The 23,646-nt window shown below is 38.6% G+C and overlaps 1 protein-coding gene across 22 annotated transcripts in view; it reads left to right on the top strand.

Annotated features, from left to right (window-relative positions):
- Nucleotides 1-23,646, top strand: part of NRXN1 (neurexin 1) — a 731,365-nt gene that overhangs the window by 353,888 nt on the left and 353,831 nt on the right. For all 22 annotated transcript variants that reach the window (XM_035562244.2, XM_035562216.2, XM_035562225.2 and 19 more), the window contains 2 exons: nt 10,952-11,125; nt 16,761-16,880. In XM_035562244.2, the coding sequence (XP_035418137.1) occupies nt 10,952-11,125; nt 16,761-16,880 (294 nt within the window). The remainder of the gene's footprint in view (nt 1-10,951; nt 11,126-16,760; nt 16,881-23,646) is intronic.

Below are 23,646 nucleotides of genomic sequence, written 5' to 3'. Positions count from 1 at the left end.
CCACCCTTTCCCTTCTTTTATGAAAGAGAGTCTAGAAGTGATAGAATTCATTATTCCAGTAGGAAAAATATTTGAAAAGTCCACTTTTCTTCAAAAACAAAAAGACATACATACAAACAAAATGAACAAAAAACACATCAAAAGAAAAGGAATTCGGCCACAAATCAATACTGAAACTACAGAACGGACTCAATGAGTGAATAGGTAGATATAAAGCACTAAGCTTACATTTTCATGTCTTCCTTCAAATGCCTTGCAAGTGGTAGACAAAATTCAGTAATGCTTGGTTCTAGCACCAAACAGTCCTGTGAATGTGCAGCAAGTGCAAGTGCTCTCTACTGTAAAGGGAGATGTGAAAAGCCATATGCTGGAGCGTATGTTCTGCAGAAGCTGTGTGGATGTATCATCTAAGTCTATGTCAACTGTCCTTCAGTTTATAACTTGGGTTATGATCACAGCAGGCTTTTTTATTTATTCATAAAAGTACAGTTATAGTTCATCAACTTGTTTTAATTTTTAAAACTTTTTTTTTAATATGGAACAAAAAGTGAACATTTAGTGACCAAAAATAAAAACGATGAGAGACTCTAGAATCACCAATCTGCTCTTTAGAATATGCATTTATTCTGTGCAAGGCCTGAGGTTCAAATCTTTGTCCTCATTCACACCAGGACGGTTGAACCTGGCTTTCCAGCTCTGGCATTCATAGTGCTCCAAGCCTTTAGAAAGTGTGTGATAGTCCATTATAGTCCTTTTTTTTTTTTTTCTTTTCCTAGTCAGATAATCTGTTCTGAACATAAAAATCCGTCCTAATTTTATTAGACCTTTTTCAATAGTGGTAAGTTTAATGGAACTCTTTTTTTTTTTTTTTTTTTTTTTTTTTTTTTGTTTGAGTGTTTTTCATAGTGGTGTTGCTTGTAGGTAAGGATAGAGAAGTTAACCCACTCTGACTGTAGAAGCAATTCCCTCTCCTTTCTGCTTCTATGCCCAATTCCCTTTTCAAAGTGTTGAAACTCCACATCTGAAAACCAAGCCACCATCCTGCTCTGCCTATTGCACAAAGTAAGTGGTAGGTGTTTTTGTATGTCAGAGGGGGGAAAAGGCCATTAAAGACAAATAGGCTCGTATATTCATTGACTCTCAAAGGCATCTGGGATCTAGGTACCTATATGGCATTTGCATTTGAGACAACATCAGTTGATTCAAAATTGGGGTGTTACCTCTTTATTGTGTTTAAATCGGTGTGTATTCAGGTTGTGTGAGAGTGATTTACTTGCACCTTTCAGCTGACTCAAAAATACCATAAGCTAGGTCTTCTCGTATTGACACCCACCCGGTAATTAATTGTGCAACTAAAGAAGGCACTACAAAGCAATTTTAATTGATCTTGTAACACTAAATCATCTGCTTTGTGCAGAACTTGAAGAAAGCAAGCACTTTTTTTTTCTTTTGAGATTATGCTTTCCCTTTAGTATTTCTCAGTCTGCAATCTTCAATCCTCTTTGCCTGCCTCAGGGAAGAAGCTGTTACACGGTTGATCATTCTGAAATAGCATATTTAGAGAAAAGCTTGCCTGACACTTCAGCCTTACCACAGCCAGATACTCCTTTGTATTTTTGTATGTCATATAAAGGAATGTCAGAGATGCATGTTGTGCTTTCAGAACCCAACATGTTATGCCAGGACTATCACTTTCTAGTACAGTGCAGAAGCACTCTTGTTCCTAGAAATAATAGTGATTTTGTACAATATAACATTAGAAACAAGACAGAAAAAACTTTTATAATGAAAGAAAAGAAATAAAGAGAATGGCTGGAAGTACAGTTGAATACAACTGTACAAGAAGAGAGAGAAAGTCCACTTTTGGAGAGTGTTGGATTTATAAGTGCCATGTGGCTAATAATTCCCTTTCTACTATTGCTGCAAGGCAGTGGTAGTCCTTAAATTAAACAAATTGGTTTTGCCCATCAGGACATATCCTGTAAGAATTCTTGGGTTGGGACACAACTCAGAAAAGGAGAACAGTTTAAGGAGTGACCTGTCAGCAATGTCAGTACTGCCAGATAATGTTACTTCTGTTACTTATTCAGAAAATAAGTATTTAGAACAACATCTTCAATTTTTATTTTACATTTCTTTATTTTAGCATTAGCAAAGATCTTATTCTTAAGAAATGTAGATACTTGTGATAAAAAAAAAAAGTTATTACAGAAGAATTTGGCAGCATTTCTTTCACCAACAGTTGTGTGTGACTCATGGTGTTCTCTACTTTTTTTTTTTTTTTTCATAACTGTGATTCCAGTAATGACTACATTGACAACCTGGGTTCGTTTATTAACTAGCAAATCACTTCTGTGTTAATTTCACATATTCCTCAATGCAAAAATCATCTCTAAATCAGAAAAGAGAGGTGTGAATAGGATAGCCCCTGTAGGTATCAGTGAGGTTCAGCATTACCTGTAAAAACAGATAAATTAGATAGATAGATAGATAGATAGATAGATAGATAGATAAAGCCCACTGAACTCTTCTCAGTCAGAGCTTACGATGTAACAGACCAGCACTATTATTATCATGGTTTGTGTATGCAGCTCTGAGGGTTTTGCCTTCCGGGTGATTCCTCTGGCACACAATATACAATCCAGTGAGAAACACTGTAGCATAGGGTTTATTTTTGTCCTTAGAAAAAATGAAGAGAAGAAATGATCTTCCTTGTCTAAATGAAAGGGGATAACTCTAGGTAATGACTCCTAGTATAAATAAGAAGAGTTGTGGGATTAAAGAGTATCTATCTGCTCTCAAATAAAGTTTGAAGATACTCCAGCAAATTTGAAGCTTATCCAGAGATCAGAAGGAATTTCTGGTGCATTCCACTCCCTCACGCTTTTCTTCACTATCTTTGTTTATGTCAGTTAATGTATTTTATATAAATTGGCTATTTTCCAGCCATGAAAAATGAAAGTCAGGAAAGTTGTGGAAAAAAAAAAAAAGAAAAAAAAAAAAAGGGGCCTTTTTCAGGAATACAATTAAAAATCAAATTAAAGTTCTGAAGAAAATATGCACAAAAGTTAATACTTAAATTTTAGTTCCAAAAACTATGGTTAGCACTGTAATAATAAATATACAAGTATATTCCTCTCTGTATGCACTGGTCATCTATTGAAAAAGAAAAGAAAAGAAATAGAATTGCATTTTCTGTTGTGCTCAACTCATGAAATGCTCATCTATTCTCAGTAATAGTAGCATTGGAATATTATTGGTTTTAGGCTGCAGATAGCTTTAGTAGTGTGAAGTAATAATCTCACACTATTGGTTTAATGAACTGTGGTATCTTGCTTTATAGATTAATTTACATGCAATTCATGAAGGTGCATAGATATACAACTAGAGATTAATCCTGAAAGCTTTCAAAGTGTGACATCTCCAGAAGTAAAGCTTTACTACACAAGAAATGAACAAGAGGGGAAAACCTGAGAATTTGTATCATACTGTGTTGATTCCTCTGAACTCTTTTAGTGAAAGCAGGGATGAGCTTTATCTTTTCTATTATCTTATTCTTCTGTTAATGCATGTTTAATAGACAAACATTTTCACTTATACTGTTTTTTTTGCCATTCTGTCTCACCTGAATTTCTGATGTGTTGAGTTTTGTAGGAAGTGAATTATTCAATGTGAAGAACACAAATTCTTAGTGTTAAATTATTTACTGAAATAAAAGTAGCTACGCAAAATATTTATTTTGTGATGGCTGATAGGAAAAATTGCCAAGCAAAAAAAAATATATATATATAATTTTTAAAACAACTGTTGAGTTATATTTCCAGAGCCTACCCCTTAATAAAGTTTTAAGAAAGTTTTTTTTATACTATCAGTAGCAAACTCAAACCACACTTAATATTAAATCTAGGAAAGTTTCAGCCTGTAGCCATAAGAGATACTTGTATATACTGTTAGAGGTTGAAATCCAATAGTCAATATGGCTGCTTCCTATATACTACATATTAGTGCACTACATTAGCTAGTATGAAAGCAGAATTCAAGTTATTTTTGAACGTCAATAAAGTTAAAGTATTGCCCAGAAAAGGTCTGGTTTTGTGGAAACTTTATCTTCAATACTACATAATGATCAGTTCTAAGTATCAGGAGTCTTAAGGAACTGTAAGAAGTCTGAAGTTGTGGCAGTCTGGTGAAGTTCCCATTGACTGGAAGAGGGGAAACATAACCCCCATTTCTCAAAAGGGAAAAAAGGAAGACCTGGGGAACTACAGGCCAGTCGGTCTCACATCTGTGCCTGGCAAGATCACAGAGCAGGTACTCCTGTATACTGTGCCAAGGCACATGGAAAACAGGAAGGTACTGGTGACAGCCAACATGGTTTCGCTAAGGGCAGCTCATGCCTGACAAATCTGGTGGCCTTCTATGATGGGGTTACAGCATTGGTGGAGAAGGGAAGAGCAACTGATGGCATTTACCTGGGTTTGTGCAAAACACTTGACACCATCCTACATGGTATTTTTGTCTCTAAATTGGAGATACATGGTTATGATGGATGGAAAGAGCTGTGGTCAGCAGCTCAGTGTCCAAGTGGAGACCAGTGACAAGTGGCATTCCTCAGGAGTCAGTATTGGGACCACAGCTGTTTAACATCTTTGTCAGCAACATGGACAGTGGGATTGAGTGCACCCTCTGCATGTTTGCGGATGACACCAAGCTGTGTGGTGTCACAGAGCTTGCAGTAGTCGAGGCCGGCTGCCTTGGAGCCGGCACAGCCGCACCCACCGGCTCTCACAAGAGAGGCCGACGGGAGCGGGCACTGCCAGGGCAACGGTGGCTGTGCCCCCATCCTCTGCCTAGAAAAAGCCCCCAGGTGGGCAGCGCAGCGCGGCATGGTGCCCCCCAGGCACGGGGAGGGGCGCCCAGCACGTTACAACTGCCTGCAGCGTGCTGCGGTGGTGGCTGTGGGAGCTTGTGTGGTGGGGCACAGGGTTCTGTTCCTCCTCCCTTTCGAGTCCACCCTATCTGCTGGCAGTCTGTGTGACAGCACTCTTTGCCGTGGTCTCCCCCAGGTCTCTTGCCCAAAAAGACAGTGGCAACCCAAAGGGAGGGGCTGTCCAGAGCCGTGGCTGTGCAGGTCTCTGGCTGCAGGGAGTGCCAGAGCCTGCTGCTGCCGGGGGAGGCAGGGGGGAGGCAGGTATTGCACCTGTGTGAGGTGCAAGCATGTGGAAGGTCTGCTCAGCAGGGTGGCAGGGCTGAAAGAGGATGTTGAGAGACTGAGGGCCGTCAGGGACTGTGAACGGGAGATCAACTGGTGGAGTAGCTCCCTGGTGTGCCAGAGGGAAAGGCACCAGGGAGATACCCCACAGTTGGTGGTGGACCCCCTGCCCTGTCCCTGTTGGGTGGGGGGGCAACCTGAGAGATGGGGAAGGTTGGGAGAGGGTCCCTGCTCAGCATCGTGTGCAAACCCCCCCTCTGCTTCCCTCACATCCCCAGGTCCCCCTAAGCAACAGGTTTGTAACGTTGGACATTGAAGGGGAGGTCAGTGGGGAGACACGGGAAGGTTCCCCAAAGAGGTTACCAAGGATGAGGCAGTTGACTCCGCATGTTCAGACTGCCTCTGCCAGGAAAGAAAGAAACGTGGTTGTGGTAGGCGATTCCCTTCTCAGAGGAACGGAGGGCCCCATTTGCAGACCAGACCCCAGCCGTAGGGGAGTGTGCTGCCTACCTGGGGCCTGGGTCAGGGACATAAATAGAAAACTCCCGGAGCTGGTTCACCCTGCTTATTATTACCCATCGCTCATAGTTCAGGCGGGCAGTGATGAAATCTCTCAGAGAAGCCTGCAAACTGTGAAGAGAGATTTCAGGGGTTTAGGGTGAATAGTTCAAGGAGCGGGAGCTCAAGTCGTGTTTTGTTCTGTTCCTTCTGGGAAGGTGAAGGACACAGAGCGGGCTATGAAAGCACAGGTGATGAATACTTGGCTGAGAGGCTGGTGTCAAGACAGGAACTTTGGTTTTTTTGACCATGGGGCAGTTTACTTGACCCCTGGCCTTTTGTTGATGGATGGAACTCACCTGTCTCAAAGGGGAAACAAATCCTAGCGCAGGAGCTAGCAGGACTCATCAAGAGAGCTTTAAACTAGCTATGACAGGGGAAGGGGATAAAACAGGGCTCATCAGAGAAGTGCCTGGGGGAACAATGCTGAAGCTGGGGGTGAGGCAGGTGTCTCATCTGAAGTGCTTCTACACCCATGCATGCAGCATGGGAAACAAACAGGAGGAGCTGGAAGCGATTGTGCGACAGGCAAACTACGACCTAGTTGCAATAACTGAAACATGGTGGGATCACTCCCACGACTGGAGTACTGTGATGGACAGCTACAAGCTCTTCAGAAGGCATAGTCAAGGAAGGAAGGGTGGTGATGTGGCTCTTTAATATAAAGGATGTTTTGATGTTGAAGAGCTTTTGGTTGGGAATGATAAAGTTGAGTGTGTATGGATAAGGATTGGGGTAAGGCCTGTAGGGGTGACATCTTGGTGGGGGTCTGTTATGGACCGCCTAATCAAGACGAAGAGATGGGTGAGGCATTCTATGAGCAGCTTGCAAAAGTTACACGATCACCAGCACTCATTCTCACGGGGGATTTCAATTTCCCTGATATATGCTGGAAGTATAATACTGTGCAGAGAAAGCAGTCCAGGAGGTTTCTAGAGCATGTGGAAGATAGTTTCCTGACACAGCTGGTTCAAGAGCCTACCAGGGGAGGGTGACCCACTAGGCCTGCTCTTCACTAACAGAGAAGGACTGAAGGGAGGTGTGAAAGTTGGGGACTGTCTTGGGCAGAGTGACCATGAAATTGCGGAGTTTTCTGTCCTTGGTGATGTCAGAAGGATAACTAGCAAAACTGCTGTCTTGAACTTCCAAAGGGCGGACTTCGACCTGTTCAGGACACTTGTTGCAGGGGTCCCTTGCGAGTCACTCCTGAAGGGCAAAGGGGTCCAGGAAGCCCTGATGCGCCTCAAGAAGGGAATTTTAAAGGCACAGGAGCAGGCTGTTCCTGAATCCCATAAAGTGAGCCGGAGGGGAAGAAGACTGGCATGGATGAACCGGGAACTTTTATTGAGACTCTGGGAGAAAAAGAAAGTATACATCCACTGAAAGAAGGGACAGGCTACTTGGGGTGACTACAAGGAAGTTGCTAAGGTATGCAGAGAGGAAGTTAGGAAGGCAAAAGCCCATCTTGAGCTCGGATTGGCCACTGCAGTAAAAGAGAACAAGAAATTATTTTACAAATATATTAACAGCAAGAGAAGAACCAAGGAAAATTTCCATCCTTTACTTGATGCAGCAGGAAATGTGAATGCCTTTTCTCTCAGACAACTAATGACAGGACTTGAGGAAATGGCCACAAGTTGCGCCTGGGGAGATTTATATTAGATAGCAGGAAAAATTTTTCTCTCAAAGGGTGGTCAGGCACTGGAACGGCCTGCCCAGGGTGGTGGTGGAGTCACTGTCCCTTGCGGTGTTCAAGAAATGCCTGGACAAGGTGCTATGAGATATGATTTAGTAGCTGAGTGGGTAGTACTGGTGATAGGAGGACGGTTGGACTAGATGATCTTGTAGGTCCTTTCCAACCTTGTGTTTTTATGATTCTATGAAGTTCAAAAAGGACAAGTGCAAGGTTCCTGCACCTGGATCAGGGCAATCCCAAGCACAAATACAGGGTGTGTGGAGAATGGATTGAGAGCAGCCCTAAGGAGGAGGACCTGGGGATGTTAGTTGATGAGAAGCCAACATGAGCCTGGTAAGTGTGTTGCAGCCCAAAAAGCCAATCATATTCTAGGCTGCATCAAAAAAAAGCATGACCAGCAGGTCGAGGGAGGTGATTCTCCTCCTCTATTCTGCTCTCATGAGACACCACCTAGAGTGCTGTGTTCAGCTCTGGGGCCCCCAGCACAAGAAGGACATAGATGTGTTAGAACAAGTCCAGAGGAGGGCCACAAGGATGATCAGAGGCCTCGAGAACCTCTCCTTTGAAGACAGGATGAGAAAGTGGGGTTGGTTGTGTCTGGAGAAGAGGCCTTATACCCTTATATTGACCTCCCAGTATCTAAAGAGGTCCTACAAGAAGGCTGGAGAGGGACCCTTTATCAAAGCATGTATTATTAGGACATGGGGCAATGGCTTTAAACCAAAAGAAGGTAGATGTAGAATAGATATAAGGAAGAAATTCTTTACTAGGAGGGTGGTGAGGCACTGGTACAGGTTGCCCAGAGTATTCTTGGATATCCCACCCCTGGAAGTATTCAAGGCCAGGTTGGATGGGGCTTTGAGCAACCTGGTCTAGTGGGAGGTGTCCCTGCCCATGGCAGGGGGGTTGAAACTAAATGATCATTACAGTCCCTTCCAATCCAAACCATTCTATGACTGTCATTCTATGATTGTATAATAATGTGTCATGGTCTGCATATGATACCTAGTTGATAATATTCCACTGCTATATTTTCAAGAATGAATATTCTGAGTTCATCTTCATGTGCTGCCACAGTGGCAGAACTTTTTCTTCTCATTCATCAAAAGTGACAATTGCTATATTACTGTATATATCAATCTCAATATGCTGGAGGGAATGAACAGGGGATCAATTTGAAAGTTTGCAGTTTTAAAGGTTTAATTGATCAAAGACTAAAAATGTTTGTTTGGACAGTATATGTGTTGAGAGCTTTAAAAAAAGATTGCACTTTCTTCAAGTAGAAGAAATCTGACCCTTTCAGCATAGGTATGAATTTCTTTGTATTGTTCTCTGGAGTTCCCTTCTTTTTAGTCTATTGCAATCAGTTGAGATAAATTATCTCTATATGCAGAGCTCACAATGACTGAAAAAAAACAGAACTTCAGGAAACCTGTGAGGGTTTACTTTCTAAATGTTCCACCTGAGGAAAAGATAAAAAAAACCTCTATGATGGGGCAAGAAATTTTACGTTGTTTCCAGTACAGATGGTTGAAAAATACTGAAGTTTTTTACTGTGAATGAATTATGTCCTATTTGTGGGAACATATGGATCACCATATATTAATCTTTTATGCCTAATACCATGTTTCTGAGATTTATGCTATACCTTAAAGCTCTAGAGGAAAGCAATATCTTATTTTTGATATAATCTATGTGAAAGGAGAAAGCTTGAGGTTTCTTAGTATATTATGCCAGAACGATTGCTGAGATTTTTTGTTGGATGTGTTATGAGATTAATAATACGCATATTCCTAAGCTTTTTGGCTCCACTAATTCAAATACAGTTGAGTTGTAGGGCTGGTATGCAGTGACTAAATTTTTTTCACAGTCTGATTGCATTTGTATAATTCAGGCCAGTTCCTTGCATGCAACGTGTAAGCCATTACAAACAGCCCTGAAGAGCACTCCCTTGCAAACAAACGAGTATGCCAGGAGAACCAGGAAAAGGTGTGACTGCAGTTTATACTGATAAGAGGGAGATTAAAATTAGCTACATGGGGTAATGACGATAGCTAGGACATTCTACATCCTGTTGCTATAACATCTGCCTACCAATCTTGGTAAACGTGCTGGAAATGAACAATATTGAAAATGAATAATTTTACATTTGAGGTGACTCAGAAATACTCTTTGGTACATCCTGTAGCCTAGGCTCCAAAATCATCCAGACTGGGGTGCTTGCTGGAAAGCACAATGTGGACAATAATGTATATTCAGATAGTCTATTGAAAAAGTATGCAAATCATGATTGGTGAGAATTTAATACATAGATAGAGTAAGAGTTTTGTCCCTAGTTGATGCTTGAGAGTTGGATGCTCCCATAAGAACCTTCCTTCAACAAATTCATTGCTTCTCAGAAGCTCATATTGTCCTTTTCCTGTCTATCTAACGGGGCTTGCCTATAGGCATGCTCAGAGCACTCCCACCAATCTTGCAGAGAGCTGCTTTTTCTGATTTAGGAGATAAGAGAATGGGACAGTAAATTCATGCAAGATGTTGGAAACCATAGTTATGTTGGCCTGAAAAGTAGAGGATCAGTGTTCTGCCCACCAGAGAAGCAAAATGTGTTGAAGAAAGGCACAGCATAAATTGTTTCAAAACAAAAAAAATGTCCCCTCCTCTGTGTTTAAAAGTTATAGATATGTCCATTCAAAGTAAGTATCAGAACTATGAATTACTCAAAGGAAGGAAAGCATCAGCTTGCAGCCCTAAGTTGCCTGAGGTTCAACAAAGAGTGGTTTATATGTTAGCCATCAGAAGTATTTTTGGCAATTAAATTCTCAGTGGGCAGACTGCCATTTTAAAGGCATCTAACCACCCCTGATCCCATATGACTAATACAGGGTACAAATTTAGGAGGGGAGGATCAGTCATTTTGCTGCTTAAGAGTGGTATTCCTAAGTTTCTCCTCAGATGTATCTCTAAACCTGCTTTTGTTGGCCTGATTTTAAATGGATAGTTATGGATATGTGTGCCTTAAGTCAATCTCAGTGTTCCACTTATTGCCTTAAGAACACTTAGAGTGTTCTGGATCCATAATCAGGATGATCTGCGGTCAGGTTTTCTGAATATGCATGCAACATGTGTCCATGCTAAACACATTTCTAGAAGGAGATTCTGTGACTAAATCCTCAGCTGTGAAACAGATCAGTGTTTCCTGTATATGAGAGTTGGCACATAGATAACATGTCTTACATCTTACTTACAAGTCATACAAATATGAAGTATACAGGTAGCTTTCACAGTACCTAGAAAACTGCTGAATTAAATTATCTTGAAGCAAAGTAGGGAGCAAGTAGTACAACTTCTGAAAGTTTATAGAGATCTCAGAAAAATTTTGAAGAGTATTGCTTTTTGAAGATCGTGCAGGTCAAAGATTCTACAGTTTTGGTTTTTTTTTTTTTTTTTTTTTCCTGTGGCTAATACTTATTTCTGCTTAACAGGTGATTTATATATTGGAGGAGTGGCCAAAGAAATGTATAAGTCCTTGCCAAAGCTGGTGCATGCAAAAGAGGGATTTCAAGGCTGTCTTGCATCAGTTGACTTGAATGGACGGCTGCCTGATCTAATCTCAGATGCTCTCTTCTGCAACGGGCAAATAGAAAGAGGGTGTGAAGGTACTGAATATGCTGCTATCTTTTTGTATCATTGTGCAAGTATTGTGCTAACCCTCCTGAGTTTTGTTTATATGTACACAATGCACATGGAAAGCCTTATATCTTACCTGCTTGTAATTTACCCTGTTTTACCCTTTCTTATATAAAGACCACATTTCTGTTAGTGTTACAGAGACAAATCTGTACCTGTCCTACAGCACAGATTGATGTGAGAACGAGTAACTTCTTAAATGTTAAATGTAGGTTCCATCCCTCTCCAGTGGCTAGATATTTTGCATGTATTTTATTTACTTACAATGTATTTTAATCAATGATAGAAATAATAAAATTTAGCTTCAATGGAGTCCTTTATAAAGACACTTGCAAAGCTGACCTTTTGTGTTTATTAATTCAAGGCTAATATATGATACTCTTGAAGATCAATCTACCTTCTCTATTTATGCTTAACCCTGAGATTTGCATTGTCATGAATCTTCCTATCTGAAGTCAGTAACAGTCAGATATGTTTTATCTCACATTTTGACACAACTGAACTATTGTGGAATGTAAGTCAGGACAGAATTATAAGAGGTGTATTTGTAAATTAGGGGTATTAATCTATCAATCAATCAACTTTTCATCTTGTCTTTTAATCCCACATTATTTTACCTTGCTTTATGAAATAATTTAAATCAATTCTCTGTTCCCACATATGTATTTTGTTCACATAATTCTGAATTTTGTGGGTCTGTTCATTTTTACGTTTCCCCCTCTCTCAAGTGCCACTCTTCTCCGGACAAAAAATGTATAAATGACATAGCAGAATTTCAATTTAGAATCTTGATGTTTTTTATGTCAAGTTGATTAAGTTTGTAAGCAGACATTTTAGACTATCCAAACAGAGCTGGGGGAGGTTTCCTCAAGCTTTACCAGACAACGCTTTCTGGCAGATAAAATTTATCTTTTTTTCTACTGTCCCTACAGTTAGTATATAAAGGTGGAACGTGCTCATTCTTTGCTTGTTACCTTTAGTTACCAGTATAAATTCTATTGATAGAACATAGATATGTGCAAATTTCATAAGTTACTTTTCTGTATCTTTAGTGTCTGTATTTTTATCAGGAATTGAAAAATATGTATAAATTAGTTTGCACTGAGTTTGCAAAATTAGATTATACTTTCTGAATGATGTAAGTTCCATGCCCATACCATCCCTTTAAAAAGTCAAAGTACACTTTAATTCCGTTATGCATTTCATAGCTTCTTTTGAAATAATGTGATTTTCTAAATGAATTTTATGTAGTTCAAAGAAATATTGCCATAGGCCTAGAATGCAAGCTCACCTTTTAAACCAGTGGCACAACTCAGCTATCAGTGAATTTAATAAAGCTACCAAGCATTTACTAAAGTCAGTAAAAATATTGTTCTCTTTGGTGGAGAGTCAGCTTTTTCCCAAAATTACCTGACACAAGCAGAATGGTTAAACCAGATGTGCCAACTGCCTCTCAGAGATCTGCCCTGTCAAAAGTTTTTGTTTTGGCCACAGAAAGAAATCTTCAATAGCATTGAGTGAAATATCCCCTTTCAACCTTTCTGTTTAAATCTTGCAAGTTAACAACTTGCAACCCTTCCACCTTACTCGTTTACTTCATGTCTTCCCCGTCTGACCCATGTGTTGGTCTCTTGTCTGAAGACCGTGGATCAGATATATAAAAAATATTCTGACACCTAAAATACTATTAAAGTCACTTGCAAATTTAGCTGTCTCCTAGAAATCTGTTATATGCCTCAAGAGTTCTGTTGCTGTGTACATACAAGACTATCTCCATCCTTAGAGCTGAGCAGTTTTGCATCTCACGCAGCAATGGGATGTGTAGTCTGTAAGTCCTGAGTTGTTGAGTCCAAGGATCTCAGGACACATAGTAGCAGAAGTAAATTCAAAACAAAAAGCATTAGTTGCCATCACTCTCATATGTCATATGTCATAGAATCATAAAATCATAGAATGGCTTGGATTGGAAGGGACCTTAAAAATCATCTAACTCTAACCCCCATCCCATAGACAGGGTGCACTTTGTTAATACTTCAGACTGAGAAGTGAGACACTTAGATTTGATGTTCTTCAGACTCGTAAGAGATTGAATTCCACACCTCTCCATTGTAAAAAAAAAATGAGCTAAAAGGTCTTTATCTCTTTTCTGTCAAGCTTGATGCCATGATGTACTACTAATTAATTTGATCTATCAGGGCATTGTTCTTAAAAGACATATTTGTCAATAACTTTACTAATATAAATGCATGTTAAAAATTCTTTCTTTGGGATATTTTTTGCAGGCCCACACACAGGGTTGTGGTGGCAAGTTGTAAGGCTTACATTTCAAAATTTCAACCACAGACAGATAGATATCTGTTCTCTGTCATTGAGTGTTGAATGTAATTTAAATGTGGCTGGATTCACCTTGTTGACACATTTTCAGTGGATAGAATAGATAGAAACCAACAACTAGAAATATAAATATGCTAACTAGCTCTTTGAATTGTTAACAGTAAACCCCAGAGCCAGGCTGTGTTGGCCTTGTTTTCCTGTAGTCAGATCCATTGTACTTTACACTTTAAGTAAAGCAGAATTATAGAAAATACTGAATTATAAAAGAACAGTTTTAATATACTGGGAAAATAGTGCACTGATTGCATGTGTGCGCATATATAATATGCCTTAAATGAACGTTTAAAAGGTTCATAGTAGTTCTTAACATATATGAAGATTCTTGGTAGTGAGATGTGGAACTTATTTTTGTGATATATAGAAAAAGATTGTACATGCTACCTAAAATAATGTTTTTTTCGTGTGTGTAATATGTATAGCTTGTAAGCCCTCATTTTAGACAAATGTAAATGAGAGACCAAATTCAGTCAATTAAAAAGTCTGCGGTGAAGACTGAATAAATTAGAATATTTAAATAGAATGTGAATCAAAAGGTGAGTGCTTAAGAAGAGTGTATTAAAATATTTACTAAATAGTTTAGTTCTGTAACATATATATGAATATATAAACTTGTTATGATAAATATTATAGTACCTTAAACATTAAAATGTCCTTTTCCATTCTTTTTTTTTTTTTTTTTTTTAAGGCTGCCTGTAATTAAAAAAAAAAAATCTTACATGAAAACCAGTCATGATGGCAATTTTTGAGTAATGACCACTTTAAGTAAACCAAAAATGCTAAGAAAGCCATTTTTAAAAAGCAGGATACCCTGCTTTTTACCAAGATCCTATCTGTATTTTTTCCATATACACGTATTTGAACATGTACTTTTAATGTGTCTACAGGGTCCTGCAGATTTATACTTTTAAGTCCTTGTGACTTTTGCTCTACTTTTGCAGTGATGAGGAAACTTAACATTGCATAACTAAAGTGTAAATAAATGCATGAATATATAACATTTAAACACCTACAGATATTTTCACTTCATCTTTGTAAAGTTTCCGAGTAGCAGAATCTGGTGAGAAAAAAATGTAAGTGTCTTGTCAGCTATGGGATTCTGTCATTATAATCCCCAGCTCAGGAAAGGGTGATGTAATGCCCAAATGTTTAAACTTCTGGGCTCAAAACTCCTAAGAAAGGGAAGTCACCATCTTATGACTGCATACTGCAGTCAATGTGTTATGGATACTGTTATTGCTATTTGAATAGGAGAAAAATATAACAAAGTAGTTAATAGTTTTGCCTGAAAAGTAATGCAGCATATGCTGTTCTCTGTTCTTAATCACCATGGTGACTGTTCAAGTCCTGGTTCAGTGGTGTGCTCAAGCAGGGCCTCATTTAAAGCAAGTGGCCATTGAACTGACTTTAGCCACAGAGATTTGGATTTTTCTGAAATAATGTCAAATCAAATGAAAATCCCACTCTCAGATCTTTGAAGAAGCTGTAATATGAAAGAAGGGTTAAGTGGATATCTCTCTCCAGAATAATTTAGGAGATTTATATGAACTTTGGGACAGTTTTGCCTCATCATCTGTAACTGGAAGTAGGAGTTTCAAATGGATATAGATGTATCTTCCCCAAAACAATGTAGGAGTATTTTATAATCCCAGAACCAAATTTTTCATTGCAATGTCAAGAGTCAGTGTGAAATGTCTGTGCACCTACAGAAATCAGTAGTTCATGATCTATATTTCAGTTTTTATTCACCGTTCATGAAGAAAGGGCTAGAAAAGGAAAGACCAGAGAGGATGACAGAGCTAATTATACTTGAATTCAGTGTATCTGAACATGACAAATGGCTAGTCAGGATTCAGCCATGCATTTATTCTGCTAATGCATTCATATCTATCCAAGGAGAAAAAAAAAAAAAAGAAAAAAAAAACTTTTAATTTTCCTTCATTACATGTCATCAGCTCAATTAACCATTATATTTGTAGTAAAATACTGGCAAATTACTGCTTTCTTATTTTGGCTTGCCTGAAGATTTATGGCTATTAGCATTAATTTGTTTGCATTATATGGCATTTCTTTCTCTCTTTAACAGCAGCATGCACTTTATTCTGAATGTTTTTTCTGTGTTTGCTGCCATTTCAATATTGCTTACTAACATTTAATATATTTTGCTTTTTTATTTTGCTGACAAAGTTGCATTGATGAAAGCTGATTTGCAAGGTAGATAGCCCTGTGTGTATTCAACAAGACTGAAACCCCCAATGCACAGTTGGATTACTGCAATAAATGCTCTGTACATTTCAGAACTAAAGTGTGTTATTTTATTTCAGATTTTGTCTTTCACACCTCTAAAACAATGTGCTACATGAACCTTCATTTTCCAGCATAGTTTGCATAAAGGCTTTCAGTCTTGAATATGTTTTGTATAGTGACTGCTTTAGTGCTTTGATCATACTTTTTAAAAATTTCTTTATATTTCAGTAGTCTAGTTATGATTCTCTAGAAATAGAGTAGTTTGTTTTTCATGTGTATATCGCATTGCGGCATGCCAGTTCATTAGTAATCTGATTTTCTTCATTTCCCTTTAAAAAAGGAATCTGCATGGGATCCCTGAAGCATGTGAATCAGTACTTGCCAACATTCATGCCAAAGAATGCCAAACTTCTCTTTATTTCAGACCTAAATAATTTAAAACAATATCTGGGATTGAAAGCACTGTATAACATAGCTTCATTTTATTAGTTTCTTATTTTGTTTTGGTTTGGGTTTACCTTATGTTTGAATCTTTAGTTTCATCTCCCAGAACTTTGCTTTCTCTGGCATCTGACTTTGCTCGTTGAAATGTATTTACAGGAAAAATAATACTGAAGTTTTTAGAAAACATTTAGCCAGTTAATGGTCTGAGATGAGAGTGACAAATAACTCGCAATAAAGCTAACATCCCCACTGTACCTGGAATATATCTGCTTCAGTTCTTGCATTTTTATGTGTTTATGACATATAAGTCATAGAACTAAAGCAAAAAAGTCCTTTTAATATTACATGCTGCTACAAAAAAAAAAAAAAAAAAAAAAAAAAAACAGCAAGTTTATGTGTGTTTTCCTTGGTAACTCTTTGCTCATTTGATTTGAGATGTTGGCAACTAGTTAATGTGATCCAGTGAGAAATACATTTAGTTGGAAGGCAAAGTGCAAGTCCTTTTTTGTATGTTCTCATCAGGTCCAAGCACAACATGCCAAGAGGATTCATGTGCAAACCAGGGAGTGTGCTTGCAGCAGTGGGATGGATTCAGCTGTGATTGTAGCATGACCTCCTTTAGTGGACCATTATGCAATGACCGTAAGTACACTAAAATGTGCTGATCTGAAAGCTCTAGAGCTCTAAGGCAATGTTTGAAGCAAGTGTCTTTAGCTTTATATTACTTTAATATACGATATTTAAATGGACTGGCAAACCTTGTGAAAATCTGTAAGGCTTCTGTGAAGAACATAGCTAAAATATACAGTTTAAATTTTGGACAATGTGCTGTATGGAACATTGACAGAGTTTGGTTTTATTATACTTGATTGTATGTCTAATATACTGATGGTTACCTGTTTGAAATAAGCCCTTTCTTGCATAAACGTTACAAATATATTTTCTTTTCTGACTGAAAAAAAAAACTTTTACATTTTATTATCTTAAGCTATATTGCAATTTTCTTGCATTATATCATGAGGGCTATAATTACTGTGAAACCGTTGACAAGGCTTATTATCTCCCTTTGTTGATTTCTTCAGGTGACACACTAAGCATTCCAATAATAAAAGCATGCCGAATATTTTAGTTCTTTTAAATTTCATCTCAATAAAACTACATAATGTACACCAACCATCTGGTCTTTCAGGAAAAGCTTAAATGTGTCATAAATAAGGTCCCGATTCACCAATGTCATAATCTAGTTTTATTCCAATCTAGTTTTATTGATCGAAATAGAATTATGCAGAACTGAAAGTGGAGCAGTAATGCAAGAGCCATGATGGTCCGCGGTAACTAGTTAAAGAAAACTAATGATTTTTCTTTTTAACTCCAGACATTTGAAATATCCTCATGCTACGTGTTTTTGTATCCATATGAAAAGGGAATTTCTTTAAGTGTAGGCATTTTTATTTTCATTTGTATACATGTCTCTGAATGAATGCCTGATGGTAGGAAGTGTTAGTATAACTATCTATTCAAGCATTTTGGATTTTTGTGTCTTGTTCTGATTCTCCAGTCTCCAGCAAGGTGCATCTTCGTGGTCAAACTCTTAAATAAGAAAGTAGCTAACATCTCATGAGATTTTGGCTCAAATTATATCCGATCACATGCTAAAAAATTAGTTACATGCAAAAGCTGAAAAAAAAATGATTCTCATGCAAGTTCCACTTTTCTACTCTTGACAACTTTTTAAAAACTACGGGAAAGACTTATGTCAGTCTGTTTCTTTACAATTGTTGTCATGGTAGAGATGAAATGTGGTATGAAAAAGCTTTAGAAAATTTGAACAAAGCTTTGTGTTTATTGGGTTTGCGCTTCCAATAATATAACTAGTTATACTTCTAAGCATGTATTTATAAAGATTCTAGCTCCCTATCTAATACAGTAGAAAATTTGTTTCTATTTTTTTTAATGTCATTATTTCTGTTCTTCTGTGACCTCTGATTTCTTTCAAAAGTAACTAAAAGCTATGAATAAGAAATTCTATATTTCACATCTAGCAACACAAAAACTCTGCTTATAAGTTTGTCTTAATAGTAACTGATGTCTGAACCCGGAATATTCTGTGAATTATTTTTTCAAGAAATTTAAGAACTTACATAAGAGAGATATTCACCTGTCAGTGAAGGCTCATTCATACAGTAATGTGGATGACACTGTACACTATCAGATAACTTTCAGTATACTATTTTTGATGCTGGTAGAGGAGTATCTTTAGTACATGGCTGCAAAAAAGGCTTACTTTTTTTTTCCCAGATAAGTAATTTTGTAATGTTCTGTCACAAACATGAAATATAAATTTATCCTAGATATGGATGCTTTGTGATCAAATGCAGAGTCTGGTAACTATAATTCATCTATTTTCTGCTTTATCTTGGCTCCTTAGATTAGTTTACATTCCAAAAGTCTACCAAGCAAATGTAATGAAAGACTTTTTTTTTTGTCACAATACATATATATATATATACACATAATATAATATATATATATATATATATATACAGGGAGGAAAAGGAAGAAAAATTATGTTGTTGTAATCTCAGTGTCTCAATGTCATCTGTATGTTCCTAGACCTCTCTCTGCTTTGTTTGGGAAGAGTACAATGGAAAGAGAAATGATGAAGTGTTACTACGGTTTTTAGTAACTTCCATAGGCTACAAAACACAGGCTAAAGTTTTGCAGCAGTGAAGTAAGCCCAATTCCTTTTGCGTCAAGTGAGGTGTTTTCAGTGACAGCTCCGGAATAGTACCTGCTTGCTGCTGAAAAACACAGCCCCTTTTGAGCAACTGAAGGATGCTCCTCAGCAGTGACACAATTCCATCGCCAATCACACATGGAGCAAAGTTAATTGACAGACACTGAAACCTAACCCAGTATTGTTACAGCAATAGTGTTCTTACATAGACAGACTGCCTTTACATTTGAATGAACCAATTTATATTTTTAGTGTTATGTAAAACAAAGTATTAGTGACACATCAAAATTTCATAGCTGGTGATTTTGTTTTAACAAAAGCAAAAATTGACCATTTGAAAATAAGTGTCACGTCATGTAACTGGCTTATGGAGGATTGCATCCTCCTGTATTGAGTGTCCATGTCCAGATGTCGGCAGCAGGGGAGTTGCAGGGGACCCTATCAGGAAAGGTTGGGGCTGCCCCACACTAGACATGGCTGGTTCCAGCCACTTCCAACAGAGTCACCACAAGGCACAGCCCAGCACCTCAGCCACGCTGTGGCACCTCTGGGAAAACATAGTTAGAAAGGGCAAAAACACTGGACAGGAGGAAAGAATGAAAAGAGAAACAGCAGAGGCAACACCACCATCAGAGAAGGGGGATTGAGTAAACATTTGGGTGGGAGTTTGGTCTTTAGCCAGGGTTAACCCACCATGCTTCCCCGTTATTTTGTTCCACCAGTTCTTAGTGAATGTATTTGAGTAGAAACTTCAGAGTGATAGAATGGCTGAAGGAAAAGAGAACCTGTGAAGACAGTATAGTCTAGCCCTTCTGCACAGAGCAGGGTCACCTAGAGCAGGTTGTTCAGGACTGTGTCCATTTGGGTTTTTAGTAACTCCAAGGATGCATCTTCACAACTTCTCTGGACAACCTGTGCCAGTGCTCAGGCACCCACACAGTAGAAAACTGTTTCTTATATCTAAAATGAGATTTCATGTATTTTGGTTTGTGACCCTTGCCTCTTGTCCTGTCACTTTCACCATCAAAGAGAACAGCCTGGCTCTGTCTTCTTTACTACCACCTATAGATACCTATAGGTATCTATAAATCACAGAATCATAGAATATCCTGAGTTGGAAGGGACCCACAAGGATCATCAAGTCCAACTCCTGGCTTCACACAGGGCTACGTAAAAATTAAACCGTATGTCTGAGAGCACTTTCCAAACACTTTTTGAACTCTGGCAGACTTGGTGCCCTGGGGAACCTGTTTCGACCAACCTCTTGGTGAAGAATCTTTTCCTAATATCCAGTCTGAACCTCCCCTGACACAGCTTCATGCCATTCCTTCAGGTCCTATAGCTGTCACTAGAGAGAAGAGATCAGCACCTGCCCCTCCGCTCTCCTCATGTGGAAGCTATAGACCATGATGAGGTCTCCTCTCAGTCTCCTCTAATATCAACAAAGCAAGTGACCTCAGCTGTTCCTCATACATCTTCCCCTCCGAACCTCTCACAATCTTTTTTTCCCTCCTTTGGACACTGTAATACTTTTATATCCTTATGTCATGGTGCCCAGAACTGCACACAGTACTCGAGGTGAGGCTGCACCAGCACAAAGCAGAATGGGACAGTCACTTCCCTCTACCAGCTAGCAATGCTTTGCTTGATGCACCCCAAGATACGGTTGGCTCTTTTGTCTGCCGGGGCACACTGCTGGCTCATATTCAACTTGCTGTCAACCAGAACCACCACCCTTTCCGTGGGGCTGCTTTCCAGCCTCTCATCCCCTGCTCTGTAGATATACTCAGGATTGCCCTGCTCCAGGTGCAGAATTGGGTACTTGACTCTTGCTAAATTTCACCTGGTTGGTGAAGGCCCAGCCCTCTGTTTTGTAAGTATCTCTGTGCAAGGCCTCTCTACCCATGAGGGAGTCAACAGCGCCTCTTAACTTAGTATCATCTGCAAAATTACTTAGTATTCATTCAAGGCCTGCATCCATATGGTTTGTAAAAACATTGAAGAAAACTGGCCCTAAAATGGAGTCCTAGGGAACCCCACTAGTGACTGAACACAAGCCTGATGTAACCCCATTTATTATAACTATTTGGGCTTTACCAATCAGCTGATTGATCACCCATCCTATTATGTATTTGTCTAGCTGTATGCTGGACATTTTTTCCAAAAGGATACTGTGAGAAACAGTATTGAAAACTTTGCTGAGATCCAAAAAGATTACATCAGCTGGCTTCCCTTGGTCAGCTAGATGGGTAACCTCATCATGAAGGGAAATTAAGTTAGTTAAACAGGACTTTTCCTTCATGAACCCATGGTTCTCTGTGAATTATGACTGAACTGTCTTCCAAGTGTTTTTACAATAACTCCCAGAATAATCTTTTCCATAAATTTGCCAGGCACTGAAGAGAGACTGATAGCCCTGTAATTACCAGTCTTCTTTCTTGCCCTTCTTGAAAACTGGGACAACATTTATGATCATACAGAAACCTGGGACCTCTTTGTATTCCCAAGACTGTTGAAAAATAATTGAGAGAGATCTCGCAATGACATCAGCCATATCAGCACCCTGGGATGAATCCTCCATAGATCTATGTGCAATCAATCCACAGACCTGTGTGCATCCAGCTTGCGCAACAATTCATGTACGACCTCACAGTTAGCTGGGAGTCCATTGTTTCTACAGTTACCTTCCTGCTACTCAGGGCTGTGATGCTCCCAGGACACATCATTGGTGTTAAAGACAGGTAAAGAAGGCATTAAATGTCTCTGCTTTGTCTATTTGTGAGGTAACCATCCTCATCAAGTAACAGACCCATGTTATCTCAATGTTATCTCTGTTGCCTTGTCCACACTGCTTATCCCTCCTGAAAACGTTCTTCCTCATACATCCCAGGAGGCTGTTGACCTTCTTTGCTGCAAGGGAACCTTGCTGACTCATGTTCAACTTGGTATCCACTAGAACACACAGATCCTTTCCTGCAAGGACTTAGCATTTTTGGTTGTTTCGTGAGTTTCCTATTAGCTCACCTCTCCAGCCTGTTAGTGTCCCTCTGAATGGAAGCACAGGCACGTGGTCTATCAGCCACTCCTCCCAGTTTTTCATTGTCTTCAATTTGCATAAACATGTATAAATTTACTTCCTGAGTTCAGCTAAGACTTTCAGCGTGTTTCCTAGAGTAACTGCAGTGCACAAAGATTTGACATGCATATCATTCCTGGGCTTCACAATGTAAGTGTTTCATATGTATCGTTCTCATCTTTCTTTTTAAAGTTTGGGGGAAATAATGAAAGAAATAATTTCTTGAAAATTGTTATAATATATTCTATTGATGTAGAGTGTAAGAAGTATCTTTAATCTTTTCTACAACAGCAAATTATAGTTCCTCTACTGCTCACTATGTTATTCTAAGTGAAACTGTGCTGAGTTTAAAATTAAGACTTCTTAAAAGTTCACTCAAAATAAGCAGCAAGTGAACCAGGTTGGTTTTTTTTCCCAATCCAAGAGTGTTGTCTGTGTGTCAGCTAGAGAGGAGGAGAAGTTTATGGAATTTACTCCTACAGAAAATGACCTGGGCCAGCAAGGGTAAGATTATAGCTTTACAGCTGTATTTGGGAACACACAGTTTAATTCAGAAAAGTTTCTATTGGTTTTAAATCTCAGTACCTCACTACAGTGAATACAGAGTGCCAGTAGACCGTAAGCCTCTGTGGTGTCACAGGTAGAAATATTCTATGTGTTGTCATTTTCTAAGTAATGAAAGAGAGACTAGGCAGGATAAGTTTTGCTCCCAAGACGCCATGTTGATTATCATTTTCTCTTTTGATTTGATATGACACTTAGAGATTCGAAGCAACAGTGTTCTTTAGATGTGATAGACAGAAGTGTTATAAGTGCAAAGGAGTCCAGTAGCAGATCTTCTTACAAAATAGCATTATGTAGAAAACTGTACTAAAAGGAAAATTAATGACTGTTCTTACAAATGGATGGCTGCATGCAACTCCTCTGAGAAAGTACATCACAAATGTTGTAAATATTTTTAACAGCAGGTTATTAGATGAGAGCTGTCCTCCCAGAGTATTCAGCTTTTTCATAAGAGTGGGGTTGAATATGATTCTGGCAAAACAAAACAAATCTATAAGAGATTGTCTGCTGTCTCCAAGTTTACATGTGTTTTTTACTCACACAGTCTTTACGTATAACCATATTAGTGAATGTAATGCCATGTTTGTGGAAACAAATACTGCTATTATGGCATGGAAAATAGCAGACATAATAACATTGTCACATTATATTACTATAGAAATGTTCTGTGCCAAATTACAGGGCAATGTCAACACTGTCTGTTACCATAAGGGAATAATGTATTGGTGTTGTATTTGTGATGGTATAGCTAACACTGTGTCAACACTTCCATTAAAATGTATTTCTGAAGAGTTAGAACTTCACCATGAAGTCTCTTCTGACTAGGAATTTGACATTTTCAACCACTGTGAGTAATGAAACTTTTTAAAAAAAAAAATCTTGTATTTTATTTTGACTTTTCTTTTGCCACGAAAAATCAAAAGCCCTCATTTAAATGGCAAGCTGTGTTGAAATTACAGTTTCATATAAAGCTCTTTTTTTTTTTTTTAATTTTGGTGGCATTATAGAGATACTGCTTTTCAGCTAAGACA

The sequence above is a fragment of the Cygnus atratus genome, chromosome 3, assembly GCF_013377495.2.
Source record: "Cygnus atratus isolate AKBS03 ecotype Queensland, Australia chromosome 3, CAtr_DNAZoo_HiC_assembly, whole genome shotgun sequence".
Classification (NCBI taxonomy): domain Eukaryota; kingdom Metazoa; phylum Chordata; class Aves; order Anseriformes; family Anatidae; genus Cygnus; species Cygnus atratus.
Note: the sequence above shows the minus strand (reverse complement) of the source record. Positions and strands in the feature narration are given on the sequence as shown.